Genomic DNA, 26,141 nt, shown 5'->3' with positions numbered 1-26,141 from the left:
TAAGATCCCAAGAAAGGGAACTGGGTATTCCTGGGGGTGTGATATGAAGGATACCTTTAACAAACTGCTTGACCTCAAACCTAGAGGCCAAAAAAGTAGCATGTGGCAGACAGGCAGAGACAGATCACAAGTGGGATTTGAATGAAGAAAATGCCAAGCCAGCATGCAATAGTTCATACATATAGTAAAAAAAACAAAGGGACCACACTGAAAAGGAGTCCTGGTGATGTCTGAGGCACCAAAGAGAAAATTTCTTTCATATGGGTATATGTGATTTTCTGGTATTGGGTTTCCTGGCCTCCTGCAGGACCCTAAGCATACCCTTAGTAAACTGCTATCGCAAAGGAATCAAAACCCTATCAGTTTGAAAAGTGGACAGATGAGGGTGAAGGAGAGTTCCTTTGTCCTGTGTGAGAAGATCCATGCAGTGAGGTAACTTGTCATGATTGTCCCTGGCCACATGGAATAAGAAGGGGAACTAGTGCTGCCTGGGCCAAAAGAGAGTCAACAAAAAGATTTTTGGAGAGGTCATCTCATTTTTGTGAAGGACGCCTAGAAGAAGAGGAAGGAGAGGAAAGGCATACAGAAACATTCCTTTCCAAGAGAAAGATGTGGCATCTACCTTCCAAATCAAAGGACAAGGGACTCTGGAACAGAACTGTAGGAGTTGCCTGTTTAAAGGGGAAGCAAAGAGATCTACTTGAGGAATACCCCACGGATGAACTATGTCCGGTAATACATCCCTGTGAAGAATCAATTTGTGAGGCTGCATCCTGGACCTTCTGAGAAAATCTGCCACAGGACTGTGCTCGGAGAGTATACAGATTGCCTGTACGGTGACCTGCAGAATGATGGCTAATTTCCCATGCTTGAAGAGCTAACCTGCAAAGAAGGTAAGACCTTGTGTCCCCCTGTCTGTTGATGTACAACATGACTGTGATGTTGTCCATGTGAACCTTCAAGTGGCTCCCCACCCCAGCTCAGATATGTCTGCAAAGTGTGCCTGAGACAGCTGAGGAGGGTGGAAAGGAACACTTTGATTGAGAGGCAGCTGCTGAATCCACCAGTGGAGTTCCAGTTTAAGACAAGGGAGCAGAGGCACTAGATAATCCACTGTGTGTAGGTGCTGAAACCACACTGATTTCACGTACCACTGAAACTTCCTCATATGAAGCGTGGCTCAGGGGAGCATGGGGATGATGGAGGTCACGAACCCCAGAACCTTCAGAAACTCCATGGCTGGAATACAGGACAGGGGAAGCAGGGGCAGAAAATAATTTGTGAGGGACAAATCCTTGGAGGCAGGAAGAGATGTCAGCATTGGAATAGTCTGGAACCTACAGCCTATAAAAACATGATCCTGACATAGAGTCATCATTGACTTTTGAAGGTTGACAGTGAACCCCTGTAAGAAGCTGGGTAAAATGAAGATCCTGTACTAACCTGGAATGGGATGGAGCCTGAGGCAAGACGTTGTCCAGATAAGGAAATATCTGAATGCCCTGAAGCCCACAAAAGGCGACTACAGGGGCTACACATTTGGTGAACAACCTTTGAGGCTGTTGAAAGCCCAAAGGACACAGCAGAGAACAGAAAATGATAGGAAGAAACAGAAAAACATAAATATTTCCTGAATAGAGGGTGGATAGGAATCTGCAGGTAAGCATCCTTCATATTCAAGGAAACCAGAAAGGCCTGGGGAGCAACAGAGGAAACAGAGTCTGAAGAAACAGCATTCAAAAGCAAGGCACTACAAGAAAGGTGTTCAGAAAGGAAAGCTCCAGGACAGGTCTCCAAGACCTCTCTTTTCTAGGGGCCAGAAAAATCCTGGGAAAAAACAAACCTCTCTTGGGCTGTGGAACCAGTTGAATTGTACCTTGGTCCAGCAGACACTGCAGTACCACTGGAAATGAGGAAGCTTTTCTTGGGGGGGGGGGGTCAGAAATACTGAAAAAGGAGGGAAGGGTCTTCCAAGTCATACAGTAACCCTGCTGGATAATGGAGAGAACCCAGGTGTCTGTGGTAATTAGCTGCCAAACTGGGACAAAAAGAGAAAGCCTGAGGGACAAGGGAACCTGGCAGAGTTGAAGGGAGGTCAGAGTCAAAAGCTGCAAATTTGTCAGGAAAGGACTGCTTCTGGGGCCTGGATGTTTGAGTAGACTGTCTAGGCAGGCTACACAAAAAGGCAGTCTTACTAGGATAGTTCTTTTGACACTTGGAAATAGCTGAGGTAGTATTCTGCTTCAAATCTTTCATAACCTTCTTTTAATCCTGCAAGGCCTTGGAAAGGTCAGCCACAGTAGTGCCAAACAAATCCTTGTTATCCAAAGAAGCATCCAGAAGCTTTGCTTTAACATCATTTGGCAAGGCTTGAATGTGAAGCCAGGAATAGCACCGTATTACTGAAACACAGGATGCATTAGCTGCATTTTAGAGTGATGGGCAACCTGAGAAGTAGAACAGAGCAAGGAGAGAGCTGAGGTTTTAACCTCAGAGTCAGGCATATCAGAAACAATCTTCGCAATATGGGAAAGATGAGACGGGATGTAACTTGTCATATGAGTCTGGCAATTGAAAGCCCTGAAGGATAAAGTAGCCAAAGTGTATAGCTTCTTACCAATCTTCTGCATGGCTCTACTGTCATGATCTGTAGGAAGCAGTTTGGAAGAAGGCAAAAGCCTAGAAGGCTTATCAGCAGATACAGAAATCACTGCAGCATCAGATGAAGGGCACTTGTACAAGAACTTGTAGGCATCATGCACCTTATAGAATCTATCAGGTTTCTTAGGAGCTGGAGGATGAGAATCCAGAGTCAGGGAAGCAGCAGAGAAGTTATCTAATACAGCAAAAAACAAAGGAGGGACAACTAAAGGTTTAGGAGAATCCATTTGTAACAATTCATAATACCTTTTCAGGATGTCCGATACTTGAAAGCAATGCCATCTGAAATGCTCCATCATACACAGGACTGAGTCACCAATGGAAAGCTCCTTTGAGGAAGAATCAGGACTGGAAGATTCCTCCTCTTCAGAACTATAGTCTAAAGGTGAAGGCAACTGAGAGGAATAGGCTAAGGAGTCAGTCTCAGAGTCAGAATCCTGGTCCAAAAACTCTGGGTTCCTAGACCTCTTAGGGGTAGAGAACCAAGGAGGTGCAGGAACTAAAACCCCCCGAGGAAGCCTCAATGCCATCAAGGCACTGAACGAGCCTTAAATTAAGTCCTGTCATTCCTTTTGTGGATCACTGTGGGTTGACACCATATGCTTAGTCTTCTGCCTTTTCTTCACCTGGATGTCCACTCTGACAAAATGCGGAGGTTCAGACCCCTGCCTGGATTTGAATAAAGTACCTGACATCTCTTACCTAACGGAATCCCTCTAGGCCCCTCAGAAATAATCAGCCGTAGTTCCTCAACATCCACAGCAGATGTTTGCAAGGCCTCCGAGAATGCAAGAAGCAGGTTCCATGCCAGCCTCTACAAAGGTTGCATTGGAAGAAACTGATTGCGATGTCAGACTATCCTTTTGATTCTCACTCACCTCAAGAGAGGCACCCGGTGAAGGCTGAACAGCAGCAAACTCAGGTCTAGACTTCCTGCCCTTCTTTTTGAGCTGTGGCTACCTAGGCGAGCCGATACTGCCATGGTACCTTGGGTCAAAAACTTGAGACGTTGGTTCTCAAGGCAAATAAAAGTGAAGAAAGACGGCTATGCAAAGTCTTGGGTACAAAAGCCTGACCGAGTATGTTTGAGGGACACACCTAAGCAAAACACACACATATCATGACGGTCCTTATGGGGAATCTGCATCCCACACTGACATTTCCTTTTAATCGGCACGTAAAAACCAAAAAAAAAAAAAAAAAACATGTAACCCACTGAACAATGTAAGAAAAAGAAAAAATAACCCCAGCGGAGGACTTATCTGAAAGACCTGCGTTTGGTATAACCAGAAAAGTGATGTGCATTCAGACAGACATACAAAAACTGTGTTTGGACTGGCGACAACAAAGTTCTGAGTTGGGAGCATACATATGTCACCTTTATGCCCTACACTTGTGCGAGAAGCACATATGACATAAGATACTCCTTAGGTAATAAAGTGTTTGGTATTCTGGCTGGACATTGGGCTATCATTGGCAGGAGATCCCAGAGGTGATGAAAATTTCAACAGTGATTTGGAAGGACATCTAGCTTTATATTTTACATGTATATGCTTTGTGGATATGTTCTTACATTTTATGTAAGATGTTAATTATTAAATGCACTGTTAGCTGCAGCATTCCACTGAATAGTTGAACAGAATTATCAAAATAAGAATGAATTTCATTACTATAATGTGCTGAAGCCCGATAGCATAGAGGTTAAGGCACATGATTACTAACTGGTAGGCCTGGGTTCGAAATTTGGCTGGGGTACAACTGGGTAGCAGCAGTATGTGTGAAAGATAGGCTTGGCAATCTACTTCCATAATATGCCATAAGAACTCTACAGGCCCTACCCATAGAGTCACCATGAGTTGATTTAGACATGAGGGCATCTACTTACTTGTATATTGTGCTGTAGAAGGCAGATGTAGATAGAAAATATGGGGCAGACTAACAGAGAATATTGGCTGGATAACAGAGACTAAGACAGCAGTCATAAAGGCAGAGAACACGGTAAAATAAAACCTCTATCAGTGGCTCTCAAGTTGCAAGGCAACAATGGAAAGAAAGATGATAGTCAGCAGATGCCACTCAAATGGGATGCCAGCAACAATCTGCTCACAAGTCCACAGAGCATCAAGAGCAGATGTAAGGAGTACTTCAAAAGCTTCTGAATGAAGAAAACCCCATAAAACCTGTTGTAATGCAGTCACAGCCTACGATGAAAAAGGAAAGGGACTCCATCCAAGAAGACGTACAAGATGCATTAAGAAAAATGAAGTAGGGAAAGTGGCAGGCTTAGATGAAGTCACTGCAGATATGATCAAGATGCTGGACATGTTAGAAGTATTTGCATTGGTATTTTTATAACCCAAGCAGACTCCAAATAAGTTTTCCTCAGGTAGATGGCAAATGTTGTACAGGTATGATGGTGAAGAAAGAGGTAACTGGGTGTATATGTTCTTGGAGAGTAATGAATTGACAGACTTAAAAATTCCATGCAGAGTACTCTGTCAGAAATATTGGGTGAGCACAGGAGTGCAGGAGATGATTGTTTTGAGCTGGGACACAGAATCTGTAATTTCTAGACATAGTAAGGCCTTGCTAAGTTTAATTATGGTGCTGCCAAAAAAAGCAATTACTAGAAAATGGAAATTAAAAGTCTAAACCCTCTGTATATTAAGTATTGAATATTGTAACAGAGATAAAAGAACTGGAAGTGGGATCTTTTATTTACTGATTTATTTATATTTATTTACCAGGGTACAGCACCGATCTCAATGGACCATTTGCAGGCACAGCTTGGTGAACAGGATCACATAAGAAAGATACAAGGTTCTGTTAAAAAACAAACAAAAGAAATAAATAAACATATATATATATATATATATATATATATATGGTTTACAATCAAATCATTGAAAGTCAGTTACACGACAGGCACCTCCTCGAAGATGGTAGGAGCGACTGTCGGAATGTCGATGTTCAAGTGTCCGTCAGTTAATAAGGATGTACACGGCAGGGACACAAAGCATGGTTGGCAACGGCAGCTGCCAACATTAATATAGACAGAATGTTGTCGATGTTGCTGCGTCGACCTTTGGACCTACATAATATTTATGAGTCAGGCATATGCATTCCGTAAACCAACATTCATGTTGTGAGTTTCAAGCTTTTGATAGTAATCCATATATATATATATATATATATATATATATATATATATATATATATATATATATATATGGGATTCGTACAGATGCTCGACTACATCTTTCACCGAATCCCAATTTGGTGAGCATACTTGCTCAAAAGTGCTGTTCACTGAAGCAGTACTTTTGTGTAAGTATGGTTGTTGTTCCGGTCGTATTACGGTGAGGTAAGGGAAAATTCCCTTTTCCTCACTGCAGTGTGACCTCGGAGTGAGAATATTAAAGTAGGTGGGTTGTGAGGGGGTGCGGGGGGGGTTGCCCCCCTGCATTCAAGTAGATTTTGCGTGCGTTTTTTTTTTTTTTTTTTTTAACATACTTTAACGAAAGCGCTTTTTTGATGACAGAGCTTTTGTTAGTGTGCTCTGTGGCAATGGATTTGGGCTTTTGATCTTTCGATTATATATATATATATATATATATATATATATATATATATGTATATATATATATATAGACATACACACACACACACACACACACACACACACATTTATAGATGCAAGAATCTGGAAGGTGCAAAATACATAAAAAATAAATTAAATTATGGGAATAATGCATGCAGAATAATGTTTGGGAGGAGGAGTGAGGTTTATGGGACGTCAGTAGTTAAGCAATTTATATAATGTGGGACTGATATTTATAAAAAAAGAGCATATTTGATGTATAATGTATGTAACTGGAAACATGTTAATACAGTTTATTTTCTTTTATATTAATGTGTCGAGTAATACTTTAATAAAGGTGTTAAAAAAAGATAATGTGTATGTTAGCAAGATGACTCATCAGGGTACTCATGAGGTATGGAGGATGGAAGTATTTGCCAGAATACTGGGGAATAAATATTCTAGTAGCAGCGTGCATAAACAAAGGGTACATTCACAACTGCAGGCAGTACAGAGGTATCAAACTTCTGTAACACTATATGAAAGTAACGGAGAGGAATGCAGTCCAGATTCAGATCAGAAAACAGTACAACTGACCTGATGTTTGCAGTGAGACAGACACTGGAAAAGTAACTGGAAATGAGGAAAAAGTATAACTAAGCATTCCTAGGCATGGAGAAAGCAAGTGACAAGGTTCCAAGAAAAAAGATTTGGGCAATAATGCAATTGTTCGAAGTGCTAGAAACACTGTCAGAATTAGTTCAGGCTATGTACAAAGACCCAATGACACAAATACAAATAGTGTGCAGACTGACAGAGGGATCTTCCAGTGGGAGGGAGTGAATGTGCATCAGGGTTCATCTCTGAGCCACTCCTGTTCATATTGCTGCTGGACTAAGTAATCAGAAAGGACAGAGGAGAAAAATAAACAACTTGACCCGCAACAGTCAAGTCAGTCAGTCAGTACAAGCAGAATCTAAACAGGAACTTCAGCAAATGATAGGATACTAGAATGAAAAAATGAAGGCATATTGCATGAAACAGAGTATAGACAAAATAATGGACATGGCAACAAATGGACAAAATCTGAAAAAGCTCAAATTTGAGACAAAAGAGAAGACACTGGAAAAGGTTAAGGCTTCAACTATCTGATGCTGTACTTGATAAGAAAGGAAATCTGAATGAGGAGTTCAAAGCTAGAAACAATGGTGCTGCAGAAGCCAAATGGCATGGAGTCTCAAGAGCAGTAGGAGACAGAAGAATGCCAAAGAAGCTGCAAAGCAATGTGTACAAACCAGTGGAGAGATCAGTCGCTCAGTATGGCAAAGACACATGGGCAATGAAGGTACAGCAGCTGGGAAAGCTTTAGGTGATTAATATGAAATGTGTAACATGGGTAGTAGGATGCACACTGTAGGATAAACAAAGAAATGAGGACATCAGAGCTGAAGCCAACTCCATTTTCAGAGAAGGTCAAAAACAGATTTCAGTTGTTCAGTCACGTGTGCAGTAAAGAAGGCAATCCTGGTAAAGCAGATTTGGGAGAGATAGTAAAGCAAAAGAGATAAGAATATCCAGCAAAGTGATGGATGGATTGTGTTGAAGATCTGTGGCACTCAAATGTAACTTTTCAAGAAGGTGAGAGAGTGGAAATGAATTGAGAGAAGTGGTGACAGTTGACAACCTCATGTAAAAAATGGATAAAAAGATGAGCTGATTATAATAAAGAAGCCAGAAATACTGAACAAGTGCTGGTATTCTTCAAAGCACCTGCAAGAACATTGTTAATGTTACCATGGATTAATCCGCGAGAAGTTCTAGGTAAGACCTCCTTCCCCTGAGAAGCCAGAAAAATGAAAACCCTGCCCTAGCCAGCTTAAACTGGAGAAATGAGGCAAGAGTCTCGCAGCATGCTAATCATAACCTGCTGAGAGTGTAGGACTGGAATTGTCTTATTCAGTTAACCAAAAACAAAAACTTTTGTTTAGCAAAACATTCTACTGGTAAAACAGTAGTAATCCCATGACTGCTACTGGTAAAACAGTAGTAATCCCATGACAAGAGCAGGGTGAATTTATTACAAAAAGACCTGCAATTTTGTTCTTGTATGCACCTTTCTGAGTTTCTGCCAGACAAATTCTTGAAATGATATACCTACAGCTTTGTTAGAGAATTATTTGTGAGATTCTTCAGCATCTGGGGAGATGGAGTAACTTTTTTCAACCAAAATACACATAAGTATATCATACCTCTGGTTAATGAGACAAAATCTGTTGACTGAAGGCAATGCCAATACAAAATACACTTTTTTTTTCCAAAAATCATTTCACTGGGGGTACTTCCAGGCCAAATTCTCATCAAACAAATGATGTGGCATTGTAAACAAAGAACACACATTGTGGTGAAGTGCCAAATGTAAATGTACTTCTGCATTTCAACCTCAGAACATCAATGTGAAACAGATGTCACAGTCAAACTTAACAGTGTTCAAACGTTCTTGAAAGAAAACACATTTAGGGTTATAGTGATGCTGACATAAAACCTGTTGCAACAGTACTAGAATTAGAAAACAAACTGACCGTATGTTTAGTCTTAACTTCACCATACTCCTTGGTTCTGCTCCGTTTTCAGGATCATTAAAGCATTATTAGAACTAACTAATTAAACAGATGTCTTTGGAACAAATTATTTTAGATTACTGCAAATTGTAGGACTACTATTTCCTGCTTTGTGCAAAACTGTAAGCAAATTAAGCAGACTTTTTTTTTTAAATCTAGTGTAATTTTACTTGCATGCTACCTTTAGGTCGCATATTCATTTCACAAGCCATGACTGTAACTGAAAAAGTAACATTATTACTGCCTTGGCTTTGGTTCTGTATACATCCAGAAATGCCCAGTTCTACATCTGCAATTTTATCTGGATTTCAGTGCCGTTGATGCATCACATGTATATTTTGAAACCATTCTGAAAAGAACGCAGTACGACAACAGATAGGCCAGTTCTACAATGAAGTTTATTTCAAACCTCAAAACTCTCTTTACCTTTTCAAGTCCATTAGCATTTTGTGCTGAAGGCAAGAAACCTTCTGTGAAACTGTTTAGTTGAGGCACGTACAGCAGGACTGGGACTTCACTAAAATAATCTCATGCGACCTATCACACTAAGTCAATCAACATTACTTTTAATTCTCTACTGGTCCATCAAACCTCAATTAATCAGCTTTTTCTTGATTAAACAGACATGGTTTATTTTCATTCCAAGTCTTCTTAAGCTGCGTTTTTCTTATATCAGAGGCAAAAATATAATCAATAGCTTTATATGACAAATCCCATAACTGTAGTTGAGTTAAATTGAATGTTGTTGCAGTAAGCCAATACTCTTGAGACAGGTCAGTTGCAAAAACTCCTTTGTCATCAGTCTGGAAAAAAAAAGGAAGAAGTGTTACAAAACAAAAATGGAACTCACCAGTTTATAAAATAAATAAATAAAAAAGAGACCTCCCAGTCTGTTACTGTCTAAGCAAATGTGCACTAAAATTGCTGTAATTCTGCCCTCATGAGTACCTCTCAACCCTATCTTTATATGTCTGTTTCTCCAACCTTGTTTTCCTCATTTTTTTGAAAATATATGCACTTCTGCATAAGACAATAAAATCGTGTGAGGTATTCACCCTAAAATATCATTGAACTGCATCTGACAGAGTGTCTGGGCAATACAGCTCACCCAGTGGATAGCCTACTGTTTCCATGAGCATTAATAAGTTGCAGCTCAGCAGACTACGAATAACTGCAGATATAATGAATACAGGCAAAATGCCAGCCCCAGCTGACAGACTGCCAGACTCAGCAGTCAGCCAATCAATATATAACTATGCTCAAGTAAACTATTATCAAAACAACTATTATACGTTTCCCCATAAAATGGCTGCACCCAACAGAGAAGTTACCACATTATCTCTCTCTCTCTTTCTCTAAGGAAAAAGATACCACAGTAGTTCACTTATAACTAGTTGCATTCAGTCTATGTGACTCTGCATTAAATAAATCAATCCATCTCCTTCTTTAGTCCATCATATTTCTTTTTTTTTTTTTTTTTGTATTTTATTTTTTTTCTCCCTGCCCCACTGACCATCAGGCTCTGTCCTCTTTGCTTGCTCCATTAGCCTATTTGTTCCTATTGGAAGAGGCAGCCACTATAGCCCATCTGTTCCTGTCAGAATTTCAAGCTAAGCAAAGAAGAGCAGAACTGTTGCCTTTCTTAGGCCAGTTTTGTTTTTGTACTTTAAGGCTGTAACTCCACCAGTATCTCCCCAGGGTTTGGCATACAATATGCGGCAGCACAGACATGTCATTTGATTCCATAAGCAATGCAGTGTTTCAAGACCACCCTTCCCCTTGAAGCCAGTGTTCCTTGGAATTTCTAGTCTTCACTAGGGATTTTACAATGGTTCTGGTCACTGGGACATGTGCTCCCCCAAAAGGAATTCCTCTTTGTCAGTGGTGCTGGCTTACCATCACAATTTTGATGATTTTTTTCACACATTCTGCCTTCTGTTAATCATCAGTCCCCTCTTAACCCATTCAGTTTGGTCCATTTGTTCCCCAGACTGACCAGGAGGGGTATAATTTAGATAGCCATCAGGGATGGCTTGAGTTTTTTTCCCCTTTATGGTTGTACTTCCTGCACACACCCATCTAAGCAGAGGAAGGGTACTGTGTAATGGGCTGATCACTCTGGTTGTCTCTCATTACCACAAGGAATTTTGCCAGCAGGCACCCCACCCAAACTTTAAAACACAGGAAATAGTCTTGCCGGAATCCACTACAGAAATCGTACTTCATGTGCTCCCCAAGCTCCTGCAACCCCTCCCCTTCCGTGGGAGAGGTAAGCGGTCCACTCAACTTCATTCCTTTCCCTCCCCTCCTTGGCTTTTCCAAGGCAAGGATTACTAGTTAAGCCATGGCTACATGGGTCGCAGTTAGTGCTCCTATCACTCTGCCACGGAGCCAGGCCAATTGTGATGACTGTTAGGGTGGACTATATTTCAATTCTACTGTATAAATCTGTAACATTAAGAATAATCTTCTTTGTTTAGGTACATCTTTTTTGTCATTTGGTGTACTTTCTGATGTCTGCCTTTTTTGAATTTTAATCTTAACTGTCTTGCTTTAATATTTTTCCCCAACTATGACAGAAACCTCCTTTGCCTGGCACCTGTCCCTTTAGTCTGCAACTAGTGTGTTTTTGGGGAGGGGGGGGTTGGAAGAATTAATATATTTTGAGGAAATATAGAGGAGGACATCAGATGATGTCTCGGGGGGGGGGGGGTTACTCCTGAACTAGAGACCAGTGTCCCAGTATGAGTTACCAAGTGCAACCCTGCGGCAAAACTTTATCTGGCATTTCATCCAACTTTTGTGAGTGAAGTAGCTCAGTGACCTGGCAGTTAGCAGAGAGTACTAAGGCTATGAGCTGTTAATGCTCTTCATCCTGCATTCCAGTTGTGAATCCCTCAGCCTCCATTTGCTTACTGGGAGACTCTGAACAAGAAACTTAACCAGGCAGTGCTCCTGGACTTAATCCTGAAGAGGTCTGCGGGGATCAGTTCACTACCCCAGTTTGCAAGCAACAATTCCATCTTAGGCAGGCCCAGAGGAGCTGTTCTTCATTGTTTTCAAATGAGAAGTTCATTCACAGCAACCATGAGAATATTTCTGACTTGTTGCTTAACACTGACTGCACATTCATAACAGAAACCTGATGAGTTTTATTCTTACTGGGTGAGCTTAGTGTCCCCCCCCCAAATACAGACTGTATGGCAAAACAGAACAGTATCAGTGGGGCTTGCTACATGTTTTAAATCACAGTTCCAAATATTCCATTATTTTCCTCTTTGGGATGTGAAACTGCCAAATGTTTTGCTGATAAGCTTACCTCCATCATGCCTGTTGCCCTTCCTGCAATCATTCAGGACACAGAGGATATGGGTCATTATTCTGGTAAACCAGCTCCTTCAGATATGTCTCAAGTATAGAAATTGTCTGTAGACTCATCCTATTTCACACCTACTTGGTTATTTGACAATATTCCTACAGAAGTTCACCAACTTTCACATTGAAGGTATTTTTGGATAGGCCAGCCTGGTTTACTCTAGTCATATTCACTATACAGTTTGTTGAGGATTCAGTAGGGTTTGGAAAGCAGTTGCTTTATATTACGAAGGGACTGGAGGTTGTTCAGATAATCACCTCTCCAGCTGATTGTTCTGAATAAACCCTGGACTTGGTGTTCCATTTAAACAGGCTCTTCTCTGACTTGGTGGTAAAGTCAGTCTCCACCTGATCAGTTATGTAATTGTATATCCTCAAATATGCCCCCCAATCTCAAGATGATGAAATACAGGAGTTAAGGTACTGTTCACACAGCTGACACCTTTTCTCTGCCACCTTCTTTTATTAACAATGGTACTGGTCCAAATCTGCATCCCATTACTTACACTGAGGCTTTCACAGCCACCCTGGACTTTTTTTTTTGCAAAGTTAATACATCTATTTCTCCTGAGAAGCATGAACCTTGACTTGTCCATGAGCTGGACTTGAATAATGCTTTATATAAGCATAGTTTAACATGTAAGGAGGCTTCCCTCATGTTTTTTGTTTTGGAAGTGATCCCACAAGATGTTAGAGGTGGTGATTAGGAAAATAGGACAGAGGTGAGGGAACTATACTGGCAGCTGGTACTGGAGGGCTTGTAGGATGCCAGGGATTAATGAACATGTTTCCATGGTACCTGTTTTAAAATTAAGAGCTGCTAGATTATGAAAATGCTTTATATATATATATATTTTTTTTGCTGTATATAAATGTGTTTTATGGCATAAGTCTATTGAATAACTTGTTAGTTTTAATTATATGTGAAATATGGGCTAGGTGCAATAAATTAGTCTGACAAGAAGGTACAATGATATTGTTTTTAGTTTATATAAAAGTTTTTTCACAGTTAGGTTGTTAGAACAGGTTTTTAGATCACATATTTATTTATTATATGTGTTTTTATATGAGAATTTTATGAAGAGTTTGTGTGTATATGTAATGTTTTTTAAAGTAGTGACTGTTGTCAATTAGTGTAAGAAGGTTTGTGAATAATTTTGTACTGCTTCCTTTGTGTTTTAAATAATGATGTAGTTACTGCAACTTTATATTGATTGGATAATGGTGGGGGTGTTTTTACATATAAAGGCGTGGTGTTATGGGCTTGTGCTTTGCAGAGGAAGTTACATTGATAATGAAAAACGCAGTGAATAAGTTAAGCGTTTATGGTGCCTTTTGTATCTTTCGTGTATTTTGACCTGTAATAATAAAGTCGAGGTTCGTTGGTTATTGTGGCTCCAGGTGCTTCATTTTTCTTGATCCGCATTTATGGCTTAACTGTCCATTATTGAAAGGTGAAGTAACTACTTTCTGTAATGAAAATACATTAAGCACTAAAACTGCTGAAATTAGCAAACTACAGACTGAAGATGGAAGTGTGCACGTTCACAGTGATGATGATACCATGAAAATGTACAAAATGTTTGGTAAGCAAGGCCCATCCCTGCTCCCCTCAACTAAAAAGCGCATCTAGGAAGTGTGCACGTTCAGACTGATGATGATACCATAAAAATATACAAATTATTTGGTAAGCCAGGCCCATCCTTGTTCCCCTCAACTAAAAAGGGCCTCTACTTTTAAAAAACTGTAGCAAACCACTTCCCACATTTGGAGCAATTAGACTGCTGTAACTTATACTCACACAAAGTGCTAAAATGCTCCAGCCTTGACCGCAAAAGTAATATCAGCATTCCAGAATCTCAGTACTGTACTACTGACTGATCGGCATCTGCCAGTTGCACTCTATAACATCATGAACACACCCTAGCCATGTCTCTCTGTCATGTAATCCTCTTTCCCTCATCCCAGTTCCTCTAGCACCATAACCACTAATTACACTCAGGATGTCTAGGTCATAGCATACTACTTGAAACTGCTTAATATCTCTGCGTCTATGTCAATTGCTTTGTACATATTTTTGGAGCTTTTCTCCCCGGGCCTCCGCTGAGAAAGGGCTTGTGCTCAATCGGACACTCCCAGTCAACAATGTAAAATAAATAAATAAAATGTAGAGTATTATGATCTGGGCTCTGATCATAACCAGTTTACTATGTGATCGAGTCATGGTTCCCAAGAAATTCACCTTGAGAGCTAAGCTTGAGAGGTGAATCTTGAAATCCATTTGAGGACATACAAGTATGATTATAATCTGAAAAATACCCTTCTACCATGTACTACAATAATCAGAGTAAAAAGTGTAGAAGCACTGGGTGTTTTACAGGTTTGAAAGCTGTGACGCACACATTGTGGGCACCAGATAATAGCAGGTGGAAACAAAAACAACTGAAACATATTCAAACTCATTACTCAGACTTTACTTAAAACTCTTTGAGGTCCTCTCCACTGTTCCATAGTGGCTGCTGACTGCTATTAATGCTTTAGCTTGAGACTTAAGCACTCCTTGCCTCTGTTAAGCTCAACAAAAACTTTTTAAACACCTCTCTGCCATCAGAAAGGGGCTTACAAGTCTGTCTTTTTCCAGATTTTGGAATATAATCACAGTGCTTCATGCAATGCAATGTGTTACTGCAAAGTGAAGTAGTAGAAAATGAAAATGTTGCTATGGTCGGAAAGGGAGAAGGAAATTTAATCTAGAAGAAAATAAATATGTCAATTACAATGTAATAATGAAGAAGAATGTTTGACAGAAGGGGAAGATGACACATGTGTAGGGAACAGGGTAAGAAAAGGGAACTTGCCAATAATGCTAATGAAAGATGCAAAAAACGAAAGAGCTAATATAAACGTAGTGGCTATGAATGTGGGCAGTAATACAAATGAAGTGAGAATGTGATTAGTGTATGAATGGTGTTGTAGGGTAGATGCAGCTATAATATATGTATAGAAGACATTCAATGTTTGAAGATAGATCAAAAGGAAGAAGTTCTAAGGTTATAGCTATGGGGAAAAATATTATATGGAGTTATGAGAAGTGCACATATTTGGGAATTGCAATATTACTTAAAAAAGGGGAGAGAAAACACGAAAACATTAAGGTGGTAGATATTACAGCTGCAGTTCCAGGAAAGACTGTGATATGTGTTATGAGGACATGTGATAAACCAGTAGGAGCATACCTCTCAATCTCGTATTGCAAGGAATCTGGCAAAGCCTAAAATAATGGCAGACAAAAGCCTAAAAATAGGGACATATTTTAAATTTGCTCTTACAAATATAAAAAGTTGATAAAATAACAGGATTTGTGTTAGCATGCATTTTCCAAAGGATATGAAGTCTGAAATTCAAACGTATGTCATTATTTATTTACTTCAATCCTGAGCGATTTGCCAGAAAACCACACATTTTCTGAGGAACAGACCAAAAATATGAGGCAAAAATCTGGACTTTCTACAAAAATCCTGATAGCTGAGAGGCCTGAGTAGGAGTGATGGGTGTTATATGCTTACACAAAATATGACAGAAAGAGAGAGAGAGAGAGAGAGACAGAGTGAGTAAGTCTGAATAAATTAAACAGCTCACATTAATTAATGTGGACATCACAGTTGTAAGTGGCTTTAATTTCAAAATAGGAAAGACAGTAGAGGAAATAACAAAACACGACTACGCAAGAAAATGATGAAGTATGCAATACTTCATGTAGGAAAAGAGGTATTATATGTACGTCTGAGGAAATATTAAGATAGAAATTAATCATATAATGATGTCTGACATGTACGGGACAGAAGGGGCGAAAATTGCAGATTCTACAGATTGGGCAGTACGGGTAATCATAAATATATATATATATATAATCCGAAATACACACATACAAATATATCACCACCACAGTAACACTAAAGTGGAGAAAAAAACAACAAAGTAAACTGTTGGCTCACACAATGGTGAAGTGAATTGCAATACTCAAAATTTGATCTACAGACCTGCAATCACACGTGCCTTTGCAAAGTGAAGGTTTACCCTTGTAAACATTGCTGCCAGTTACAAATACATTGCAAAGTATGGTGAATTTGCACCAAGACAAGATTTGTCTCCCTTCTCTTCTCCCTGGACTTTACCCAATGGCTCCTCTCTACCGTCCCCAAAAGTCCCATTCATTCTAAAAGAATGTCAGCCGAGTATTCTTTTGCTAGGTGAGAGGCCTATGGCCTCTCCGTTCCTGCCAGTGAATCCCCATAAACCATCCACACCCTGGTGAGAGTTGGGTGTTAGGAAGAGGGACAGATTGATGGCTCTTAGCCGTGGTCCTTCCCTCTCCCCTTGGAATACTTTGCCCTCTTCATCGTCTCCTCCTAGGTTGTGATTTTTACCACCAGAGGGAAAGTGTGCCTCTTGACACTAGCTTCTCCTTGGCTACTTAGTGTAAGTGCATTATGGCAGTGAGAGCTCAGCTGGTTTGGAACTCCAGTGGATAAACACCTTGTGCTCCTGCAATTTGTCACCTATGTGGCAAGTCAAAGCCCCCCCACACACACACACACCCAGATGGGCAAGCCAACAGCAACCATGTTTCCCGGCCAGCTCCTAGATACATCTGATTAACTTGTTGAACCTGGGTCACCTGTTTCATAGTCAGGGATTTACCCCTCTACACCATGAAGCTACCGCACAACAGAATTTTGATCCAAACCATATGTGCTATGATGTAATGGGTAAAGTAGAGAGACATACATTTTTAACAGGGTTAACTAATATTCTTCAAATGATAGGAAGATGACAGACAGGGTATGAGGATCTGCAATGTGAAAATTTAACAAGCCCTGTTAAACTAACTGTTGTATAGTCTACTGTATATTTTGTACTGGTGCCTATAAATCTGAAACTATTAGCATTACAAATGTTCTGAGAATTATCACAAAGTGGAAATAGTCTTCATGTTAAATTTACCTCATGATTTATCTACATCTTTGTCTAATAATAAGGGATCCTTGCAGGAAAACAGAGGAGAACTTATATACAGCTAGCTAACATCTGAAGAGCAGAGACCTGTGTGTGTGACAAGAATCTATTAAGGTCATGTACAATTACCTCTCATCACTGGAAGAAATAGGAGAAACATGCTTTTACTTTTTTCGTTTTGCTATCTTGGATCTTATTTATTTATTTATTTATTGACATTTGTTAACTGGGTTGGTCCAGCTGGGCTTATGGCCCGTTATCAGTGGAGATCCGAGGAGAAAAGCTCCTTGAAAGCACAATTAATAGCAAAATACAGATATTGCCATGAAAAGTTAGATAATAGAAAAATAATACTACAGACATTGAAAACACAATGTACAATAAGCAAACATATGTAAAATGCACCAATCTTATTTTTACAGAGTAGCAAAATACATTTACATATTTACAAGAAAGAGTGTGGTCCATCAGATAGGAATTATAGAGTCAAAGTAAGTGTCTACAGTAGAGGGATATTTATTTGCGCGGAGAGTTTTTAACAGGTTACACAAGAAGGGAGAGGGGAGTTTAGGTAGGAGCATGGCAGGGACAGGTTTTGGAGTTAACCAGATGAAGTTTGAGTTTTCCCTTAAAGTGGGATGGATGAATGGTGGAGCATATGTCTCTGGAAAGTTTGTTCCAAGCTTGGGCAATGGAGTATTTATAAAGGAGTTTACCTACAGTTTTTTTGGGTTAGTAGATGTGCAGTAGGTCCTGATTAGAAGTACGGAGAGAATGTGAAGGTGAGTAGATAGAGCTGAAGGAAGAGAGGAGGGCAAGATGAAAGTTTCTAACAAATGAAATGTAACACGACTTTGTGATAGCAAGAGTAGATGGGGGAATTCAAGCCAGTTGAGGGAATTTACTGCTAGGCAGTGATGTGTACTGTAAGGACAGTTTGTGATGAATCTAGCTATCTTGTGGTAAGTTTGTTGGAGTTTGTCTAAAGTAGTAGTTTGAATGCTGGTGAACACTGGAGCAGCACAAAGAAGGGAGGGGAGGAGAAGAGCTTGAGCAAGGGAGAGTCCAGCATTAGGAGTTAGACATTTTTTATTAAGGTATAGTACACACCTAGTTTTTAGTGAGTCTTCTTTATAGATTGGAGGATGTACATATTAAATTTGAGCTCATCATCGATGATGACTCCAAGGAGTTTTGTGTGCGCTTCAGGCTTGATAACAGTGTTATTAGAGGAAGTATTGGTAAAGGTAGATTTGTGGAGAGTGAGAGAAAGGGGTAGGAAGAGTGAGAGTTTGGTCTATTTTGGGTTGAGGATGAGCAGGTTACTGCTTAGCCATGGTTCAGTAGATAGGAAGGCTTGTTGAGTAAGAGTATGGAGTTCAGGGATATTGTCAGAGATGGAGATGAGAATTGAATCGTCGGCATACTGGATGAGGGAGGATTGTTTGCAAGGTGTATGGAGGTCATTGGTGAAGACAGTAAACAGTAGGGGACCCAGGATGGAGCCTTAAGGAACTCCAGTTGGGACAGGTATGAATGGAGAAGAGGAACAGAGCCATTTAACAGATTTCTGCCTGCAGGGTAAGTAACTGGAGAACCAGGCAAGGGAGGGGGAAGATAAATTGAGAGTAGCAAGTTTAGACAGCAGTAGGGGATGGGAGATGGTATTGAGTGCCTTGAAAAGGTCCAGGAAAAGACAAGATGTGAGTCTATTATTATCTAGGGCCTCAGCAATGGTATGGCTGAAGGATAACAGGGCAGTAGTTGTGTTATGGTAGGGATGAAATCCATGCTGGGTGGGAGTGAGAAGATTGTGTTTGAGGAGGTGATTTAGTTTGTGGATGCATTTCTCGAGATTCTTAGAGAAGGGGGATAGGATAGCCACGGGGTGATAGTTACATGGGTTTGTGGAGTTACCTCCTTTGTGCAGTGGGATAGTATAAAAGGATTTCCAAAGGGATGGGAAAGCTGATTCCTGAATGGATCTGTTTATTAGTATAGACACTGGATATGCAATGGAATCAGCAGCAAGTCTGAGGAAGGTAGGAGGTAGATTATCAGTGGAGAGAGACCAGGGTTTGAGTTATAGTAACTTTTTCACCTTCAATTGAATCTACAAAGATGTACATCTCTGCCATCTAAGGACAGACCAAGATTGGTCCAGGGAAGCTGTTCTACAGTGGGGTTTTTTTGTTACATTATGCCAAAATATTCTCCAGTAAAATATTAAGGGGATTGCTGCATAATGTGAAGGGCAGGATAAGTTGGTGAAAAAGTGGGGCTAAGTCTGAAGGATAGAGATGTGCTACGTTCCTCCAGCACAAAATTACTTGGATTTGGCATAATCACAGGCAGCACCAGTGTAGATACCAGTGGAGGTCTGAGTATAGTACAGTCTTCAGACAGCACCAAAGCAGATGAGGAAAATGTTGGTACATTAGATGATTACTACATATGTCTGCTTATGGAAATCTTCAAGGGTAAAATGTACCCTCCCCTGATGCAACACAGGGACTGGAGTTATTATTATTCTAACTGATTGGCTACCTCTTTGAGGAATCTTTTTCTTGCTTTTTAAAACTGTTTCACTGTCTCTTTCAAGAAACTTCTTTCTCTTGCTAAACTTGCCTTTCCATCCTATTTTTCAAGTCAGACTCATTTGCATTAATGTCTACATAACGAGTAATAAAAAACAAAATCTTTACAACTACAAAAAGGCTAAATGATAACCACAACCACACCTGAAAGCCTATTTTCACAGTTTCTGTAAAAAGCCGTCCAGAAATGACTAATCACAGACAATCAGAACTACTACTGGAGTCGGAGGAGGAAGTTCAAGGGGTGAGATGAATATTCTCTGACATTAAAGTAGGACCTATGGTACTGAAAGTAGCAATAGAAATAGCAGAAGATGCTAGAAATTAGAAGTTATGTACCTACCATAACGTTCCATGTTAGTTGTCTTCTCTCGCCTTCTTTCTTGCTGGATGGGTTCGGAGCCGATCCTCGGCTCCGACTCGGCACTTGCTTTAGCTTGAGAACTCCTTTTACCAGCTCGAGGCAACCCTATATCCCATGATGCAAGGCGGAACTACCTCAGATCTCGTTTGGTAGCTAACCTACCCTGCTAAGGACTAACCTAACATAATTTAGGAAACAAGTTCATAAAAGAGTCCTCATATGAAGGCTCAGGAGGAAAAACAACCTGATAGGAACTCTTCAAGATCTGTCCAGGCCAGGGGGTAGGAGGGAGGGATGCAAGAAAGAAGGCGAGAGAAGACAACTAACATGGAACGTTATGGTAGGTACATAACTTCTAAATGTTAAGTTGTCAATCTCGCCTTCATTCTTGCTGGATGGGACCGCGTCCCTAGCACCTGTATCCCGGGTGGCTCAATGGAACAGACTCTTGAGAACTGTGGAACCAAAACTGGCCCTATCTCTGGAGGCCAAGTCCAACTTGTAATGAGAGACAAAGGTATGAGGCGTGGCCCAAGTAGCTGCTGCACAAACAGTATCAATGGGTAGTCTATCCTGAAAGGCTGCAGAAGTGGATAGACTCCTGGTTGAGTGTGCTTTTGGTTTAGAAGATAGCTGCTTGCCCCTGAGAGAGTACACCAAGGAAATGGTGGAAGTCAACCATCTGGATAAGGTCACTTTAGAAACTGGAAGACCTATCCTGTTTTCTGCATAGGAGACAAATAATTGGTCCGATTTCCTGAATTGTTTAGTTCTATGCAAATAGTACCTGAGCTGACGATGGACATCCAAAAAATGAAGCTTCTGTTCAGCTCTGTCGGAATAGTTTGGGAAGAAGACTGGTAGATCTATAGATTGGTTAATATTGGTTTGAGACACAACTTTGGGGAGAAAGGAAGGGTTAGTTCTTAATGATACCCTGTCCTTATGAAAAACCAAATAAGGGGAACGGATGCAGAGAGCTTGAATCTCGGAAACCCTTCTTGCTGAAGTGACAGCCAGTAAGAATATAGTTTTCCAGGTCAATAACTTCAAAGAACATGAAGCAGACGGTTCGAAGGGAGGTAGTATCAAGGATGCCAACATTAAATTTAGATCCCATTGCGGAGGAGGTTGCTTTATAGGCGGCTTAAGGAGAAAAACTCCTCTTAGAAAGGCCTTGCATAATCTATGAGACATAATGTTATTGTCATGCAAGCCAACATGATACTTGGAAATAGCAGCCAGTTGTACTTTAACTGTAGATGACGAGGATCCTGAATGAAAAACCTCCGCCAGGAAATCTAAAACAGAATGTACAGGAGCAGTAAAGGGATCAATATTCTTGGAATTTGCCCAAATAGAAAAACGTCGCCACTTGCTAGCATAAACCGTTCTAGTGGACGACTTCAAGGAAGATACTAAGATGTCTCTGACGGAGTCAGATATCATCGGAAGCCTGGCTAGGGAAGGAAGTGGAGCAACCAAGCAGTGAGGTTGAGAGAATGAATGGCCCGGTGCTGCTGACCCGACTGGTGGGTCAAGAGGTCCGGAACTGGGTCCAGATGCCAAGGCTGCACCAGAAGGTGACGATGCAGAGACGGAAACCAAATTTGTCGAGGCCAATAAGGGGCAATGAGAATCAACTTGGCTCTCAAAACGGTGGCTTTCTGAATGACTTGTGGAATCAAGGGAAAAGGAGGAAAAGCGTACAGAAGTCCCCGGGGCCAATCCTGGGTTAGAGAGTCTCTCATGGGTTGGCCTGGAAGGGGAAAGAGGGTGAAATAATCGGGGCACTTGTTGTTTTGAGGAGTAGCAAAAAGATCGCAACAAGGAGTGCCCCACTGCAGAAAAATCTGATCCACTACAGATTGATTGAGAGACCACTCGTGAGGCATCAGAATGGATCTGCTCAGCCTGTCCGCCAAGAGGTTGGACCTGCCGGGGATGTGCGTTGCTATCAGAAACCGATGAGAGGAGATTGCCCATTGCCAAAGTCTGAGAGCTTCTCGACACAACGGTTAGGACCTGGTCCCGCCCTGCTTGTTGATGTACCAGACCACGGACATGATGTCCGTTTGTACTGCAATAGTCCCCGTGGGAAGAAAGTCGTTCAGGGCCTGCAACGTTAAAAGCACCGCTCATCTCCAGGACATTTATGTGCAGATGGTATTCTATGGGTTGCCACGTCCCGTGGACCATCCTGCCCTGATAATGCCCCCCCCACCCGATCAGAGAGGCATCCGTAGTGACTGTGGCAACTGGAGGAGGGGAAACAAAAGGTCGGCCCTGATGAAGAAGAGGGGAAGATATCCACCAATTTAGATGAGTTCTGCACGACTGTGTGACTAAGATTTCGTGCCTCATCGGAAGACTGTGGTACGACCACTGCGTGAATAGCATCCACTGCAGAAGACGCATGTGGAAGCGAGCCAGTGGTAGTAGAACAATGGCCGCAGCCATAAGGCCTAGAACCTTCAGTATAAATCTGGCTTTGACCTTGTTGCTCTGCAATAAAATCCGAACGAATTTTTGGATGTCCAGAATTCTTTGATCTGTTAGTCTGGCTAACATTTTGACGGTGTTTAATTCTGCGCCTATAAAGGTGATAGATTGGCAAGGCAGCAGAGAAGATTTTTCGAAATTTACTGAAATTCCCAAACTCCTGCAAAGCTGTAGAGTGTAGTCTCTGGTCTGAAGAAGCTGACACCTGGTGGTGGCGGAGAGGAGCCAGTCGTCCAAATAAGGAAACACCTGGAATCCTTGACGTCTCAGATGAGCTGTGACCACTGCCATGCATTTGGTGAACACTCTGGGGGCTGAAGTGAGGCCAAAGGGCAGGGCTCTGAATTGGTAATGACTGGTCCCTAGCCGAAAGCGGAGAAACCTTCTGGAGCGCTTGTGAATCTTTATGTGACAGTACGCGTCCTGAAGGTCTATAGAGCACATCCAGTTGTCCTTGCCCAGAAAGGGCAGAATGGACTGAAGCATGACCATCCGGAATCTTGCCTTCTTGACAAATCTGTTTAGACTGCTCAGGTCTAATATTGGTCTCCAGTCTCCCGTCCTTTTGGGGACCAAAAAGAATCTCGAGTAGACGCCGGATCCTACCTGGTCTGCCGGCACAGTCTGGATGGCTCTTTTTTCTAGGAGCTTTGAAACCTCCTGTTCTGCCAAATCCCTTTGACCGGGTGAGATGTCTGGAAGGGATTGTTGAGGTACGGGATACCTTTCGAAGGGGATTTTGTAACCCTCGGATATGATCGACTGTACCCACATATCTTGTGATAGGGATTGCCAGGCTACTGGGTACAGCAAATCCTTCCCGACTGCCTCCAAGGGTGGACAGTCGGGCAACACCTCAGGGATGCTGAAAGGGCTTCTCAGGAAGAGACTCCCTGTTGCCCTGGTTCTGAGGACCCCCTGCCTCTAGGGCGGCATCTATTGTTGTTACCCCTCTGCCTCTGGGGGTAAACTGTCCACGTGTGTCCGTGTAGCTCCTTGGGCTTTATGAACCACATCTTCCCCTTCTGACCCTTGGGATATGGTCTAGAAGGAGTGGAAAAATGGACTCCAACGGCAGAAAGAGTTTTACCGTCCTGCTCACACCTGGTCAAGGTATCCTTCACCTGAGGTCCGAACAAAGCCGAACCATCAAAGGGGTATTGGTGAAGGACGCCTTAAAGGGGTCCATAAAATTACAAAGCCGCATCCAGGCTTGGCGTCTAAGAGCAACTCCTGTGCCTGCGGCCCTGCTCGCTCCATCGGCCGCATAGGATATGAGCCGCATGGAGGAGTTAGATAGGAATTCAGGATTGCTAGCTGTGAGGCAATCTTTCTTGAGCCCCAGCAGCAGAAGGATCCTGGACCACTTCACCCAGTTCCTTGAGAATATCTCTTTGAAGCCTGGTGAAGTGACAAAGGTAGTTCAGCGAACGCATAGCAAAGGTCGCTGAAGAAAACATCCGCTTTCCATACCTGTCCATGGTCCTAGAATCCTTGTTAGGAGGATGGACAGGTACTGAAGGATCCGCCAGTTCCTTCTTAGTGGCTGCCGCCACCACCATAGCATCCACAGAGACCCTTGGAAAGAAACTGTTTGTCCAGGGGCCGTGATAAATTTGGATGGTCTCCTGGGGACAGGTTCCACAGAATCTGGAGCCACGCCTTCCGAGCCACTACCTGCATAAGTGGGTCGAAGGCGGAGACACCCAGGAGGTGGAGGGTCGGGAACCAAAGCCTCCAGGTATACCGACTCATCCTCGGAGGGATCAATGGATGGCCAATTCCCCCTCTGTTTGAGGAGCTCAAGGATGTCTGAAAAGGAGACATCCTCAGAAGGGGATCGTGGGGAACCCTCCGACTCATCTAAGTCGGTATCCGATGTAGTAGACTCGGGGGAGTCTGTGTGTTTCCTCTTACACGTCCTCTTCCGAGGGGGTTCACCTGCTGGATCAGGAGAAACTTCAGAAGAGGAGGAAATTCCCAATGGGGAAACCTGGGGCGATGGATCCCTGGGCCTGAGAGCAAGAGGCTGGCAAGAGGCGTCTACAGGCACTGAAGAGGGAGGAGCTAGAGGGATGGACCGTTGACCTGGCTCAGAGGCCAGGACACTCCTCATCACCTCAAAGGCTCCCCTCCCTGGGAGGCCGGAATATCCCCGCTCCGAGGATACAGGAATTCCCGGCTCCACTGAGAGGGAAGGCTCCGAGGCCGATGTCGGCGCCGAGCTTACCAAAGCCGAAGCCCCGAGAGGGAGAGCGGGGTCGGACAAGGGTCCGATGCCACTAGCCCCCTCGGAGCCGACAAGGGAAACCCGACGTCCGGATCCCTCCAAGGAAGGCCTCAAGGAGGAGATCGGAGCCGAGGACGACGGAGCCGAAGGTTGTATCGGCTCCGGCGCCGAAACAGTCGCTGTCCCGAGAAGCTCCGGCTCCGAACTCTGGTGTGGAGTCGGAGGAGGAAGTTCAAGGGGTGAGGCAATAGCCGAAGTCTGTTGAGACGGGCTATGGAGCATTTGGGCCAGTGCCTGCGACTTCAACAGCCTGCTTACCACCCTCTCTAAGTCGTGGTCAGACAGCCTGGAAGATCTCGAAGATCGGCTCCGATGGCTCCGCTCCGACAAAAGAGGAGACCCCGGAGCCGAGTGGATACTCTGCAACGAAGGGGACCGAGATCACTTTCGGGACGAAGTCATCGGAGCCGAAGTCCCCTGTATTCCAGATGGAGCCGAAGGTTTCTCGGCTCCGATGCTGGATAAGGTGTCGGCTCCAGCCGGAGCCGACAAGGCCACAGTAGACAAGGTGTCGGAACCAGTCGGTGCCGAACCCACTACTTTTGAAGTAGATAGATCGGTTCCAGCTGGACCCGATCTCGGCTCCGACGGAGCCGGAGCCACCGGAGGAGGCTTGGATACTGAAGCCTGAGCCTTCGGTGGCTTAGAAGGTTTCCCAGAGCCTACTTTAGAGGGAGAACCTTCTGGCTTAAGTAAGCCACGGAGGATAAGTTTATTCCTCCGTTCCTGCAGGACTCTCTAGCTAAAAGAGTGACACAAAGCACAGGAGTCCTGCAGGTGCAAAGGCCCCAGGCAGTAAACACAAGAAGTGTGACCGTCTGTCAGAGACATTTTCTGACAGCACGAGTCACACCTCCTGAAGCCTGAGACCTTGCCTTCCTTAGACATAATCCTAGGAGGAAGTCACACACAAACCCCAACAAACACACAAAATTAATCCCCTAACACACAACACACAGGAAGGGATTAACCAATGGGGTTTAGGCCTAACTAAACTTTTACACTAAAGGAAATAAAAAGTTTGAAATATAAGGGAATAGGGTGGGCTGTAATACACTACAGACTATAAAAATGGATACAAGGGGGAAATAAAACCCTAACTAAGCTTTTCTCTTTTGACAAGAAAATTACTTACCTC

At 42.5% G+C, this 26,141-nt stretch overlaps 1 protein-coding gene across 2 annotated transcripts in view; it reads right to left on the bottom strand.

The window, feature by feature from the left end:
- Window positions 1–9,238: 9,238 nt before the first annotated feature.
- The window catches only part of ADAL (adenosine deaminase like), a 594,669-nt gene continuing 577,766 nt past the window's right edge, over window positions 9,239–26,141 (bottom strand). For both annotated transcript variants that reach the window (XM_044078653.1, XM_044078654.1), the window contains exon 10: window positions 9,239–9,662. In XM_044078653.1, the coding sequence (XP_043934588.1) occupies window positions 9,456–9,662 (207 nt within the window). In that variant the 3' untranslated portion in view covers window positions 9,239–9,455. The remainder of the gene's footprint in view (window positions 9,663–26,141) is intronic.

Source organism: Protopterus annectens, chromosome 7.part1, assembly GCF_019279795.1.
Source record: "Protopterus annectens isolate FY-2018-M chromosome 7.part1, PAN1.0, whole genome shotgun sequence".
Lineage (NCBI taxonomy): Eukaryota > Metazoa > Chordata > Ceratodontiformes > Protopteridae > Protopterus > Protopterus annectens.
Note: the sequence above shows the minus strand (reverse complement) of the source record. Positions and strands in the feature narration are given on the sequence as shown.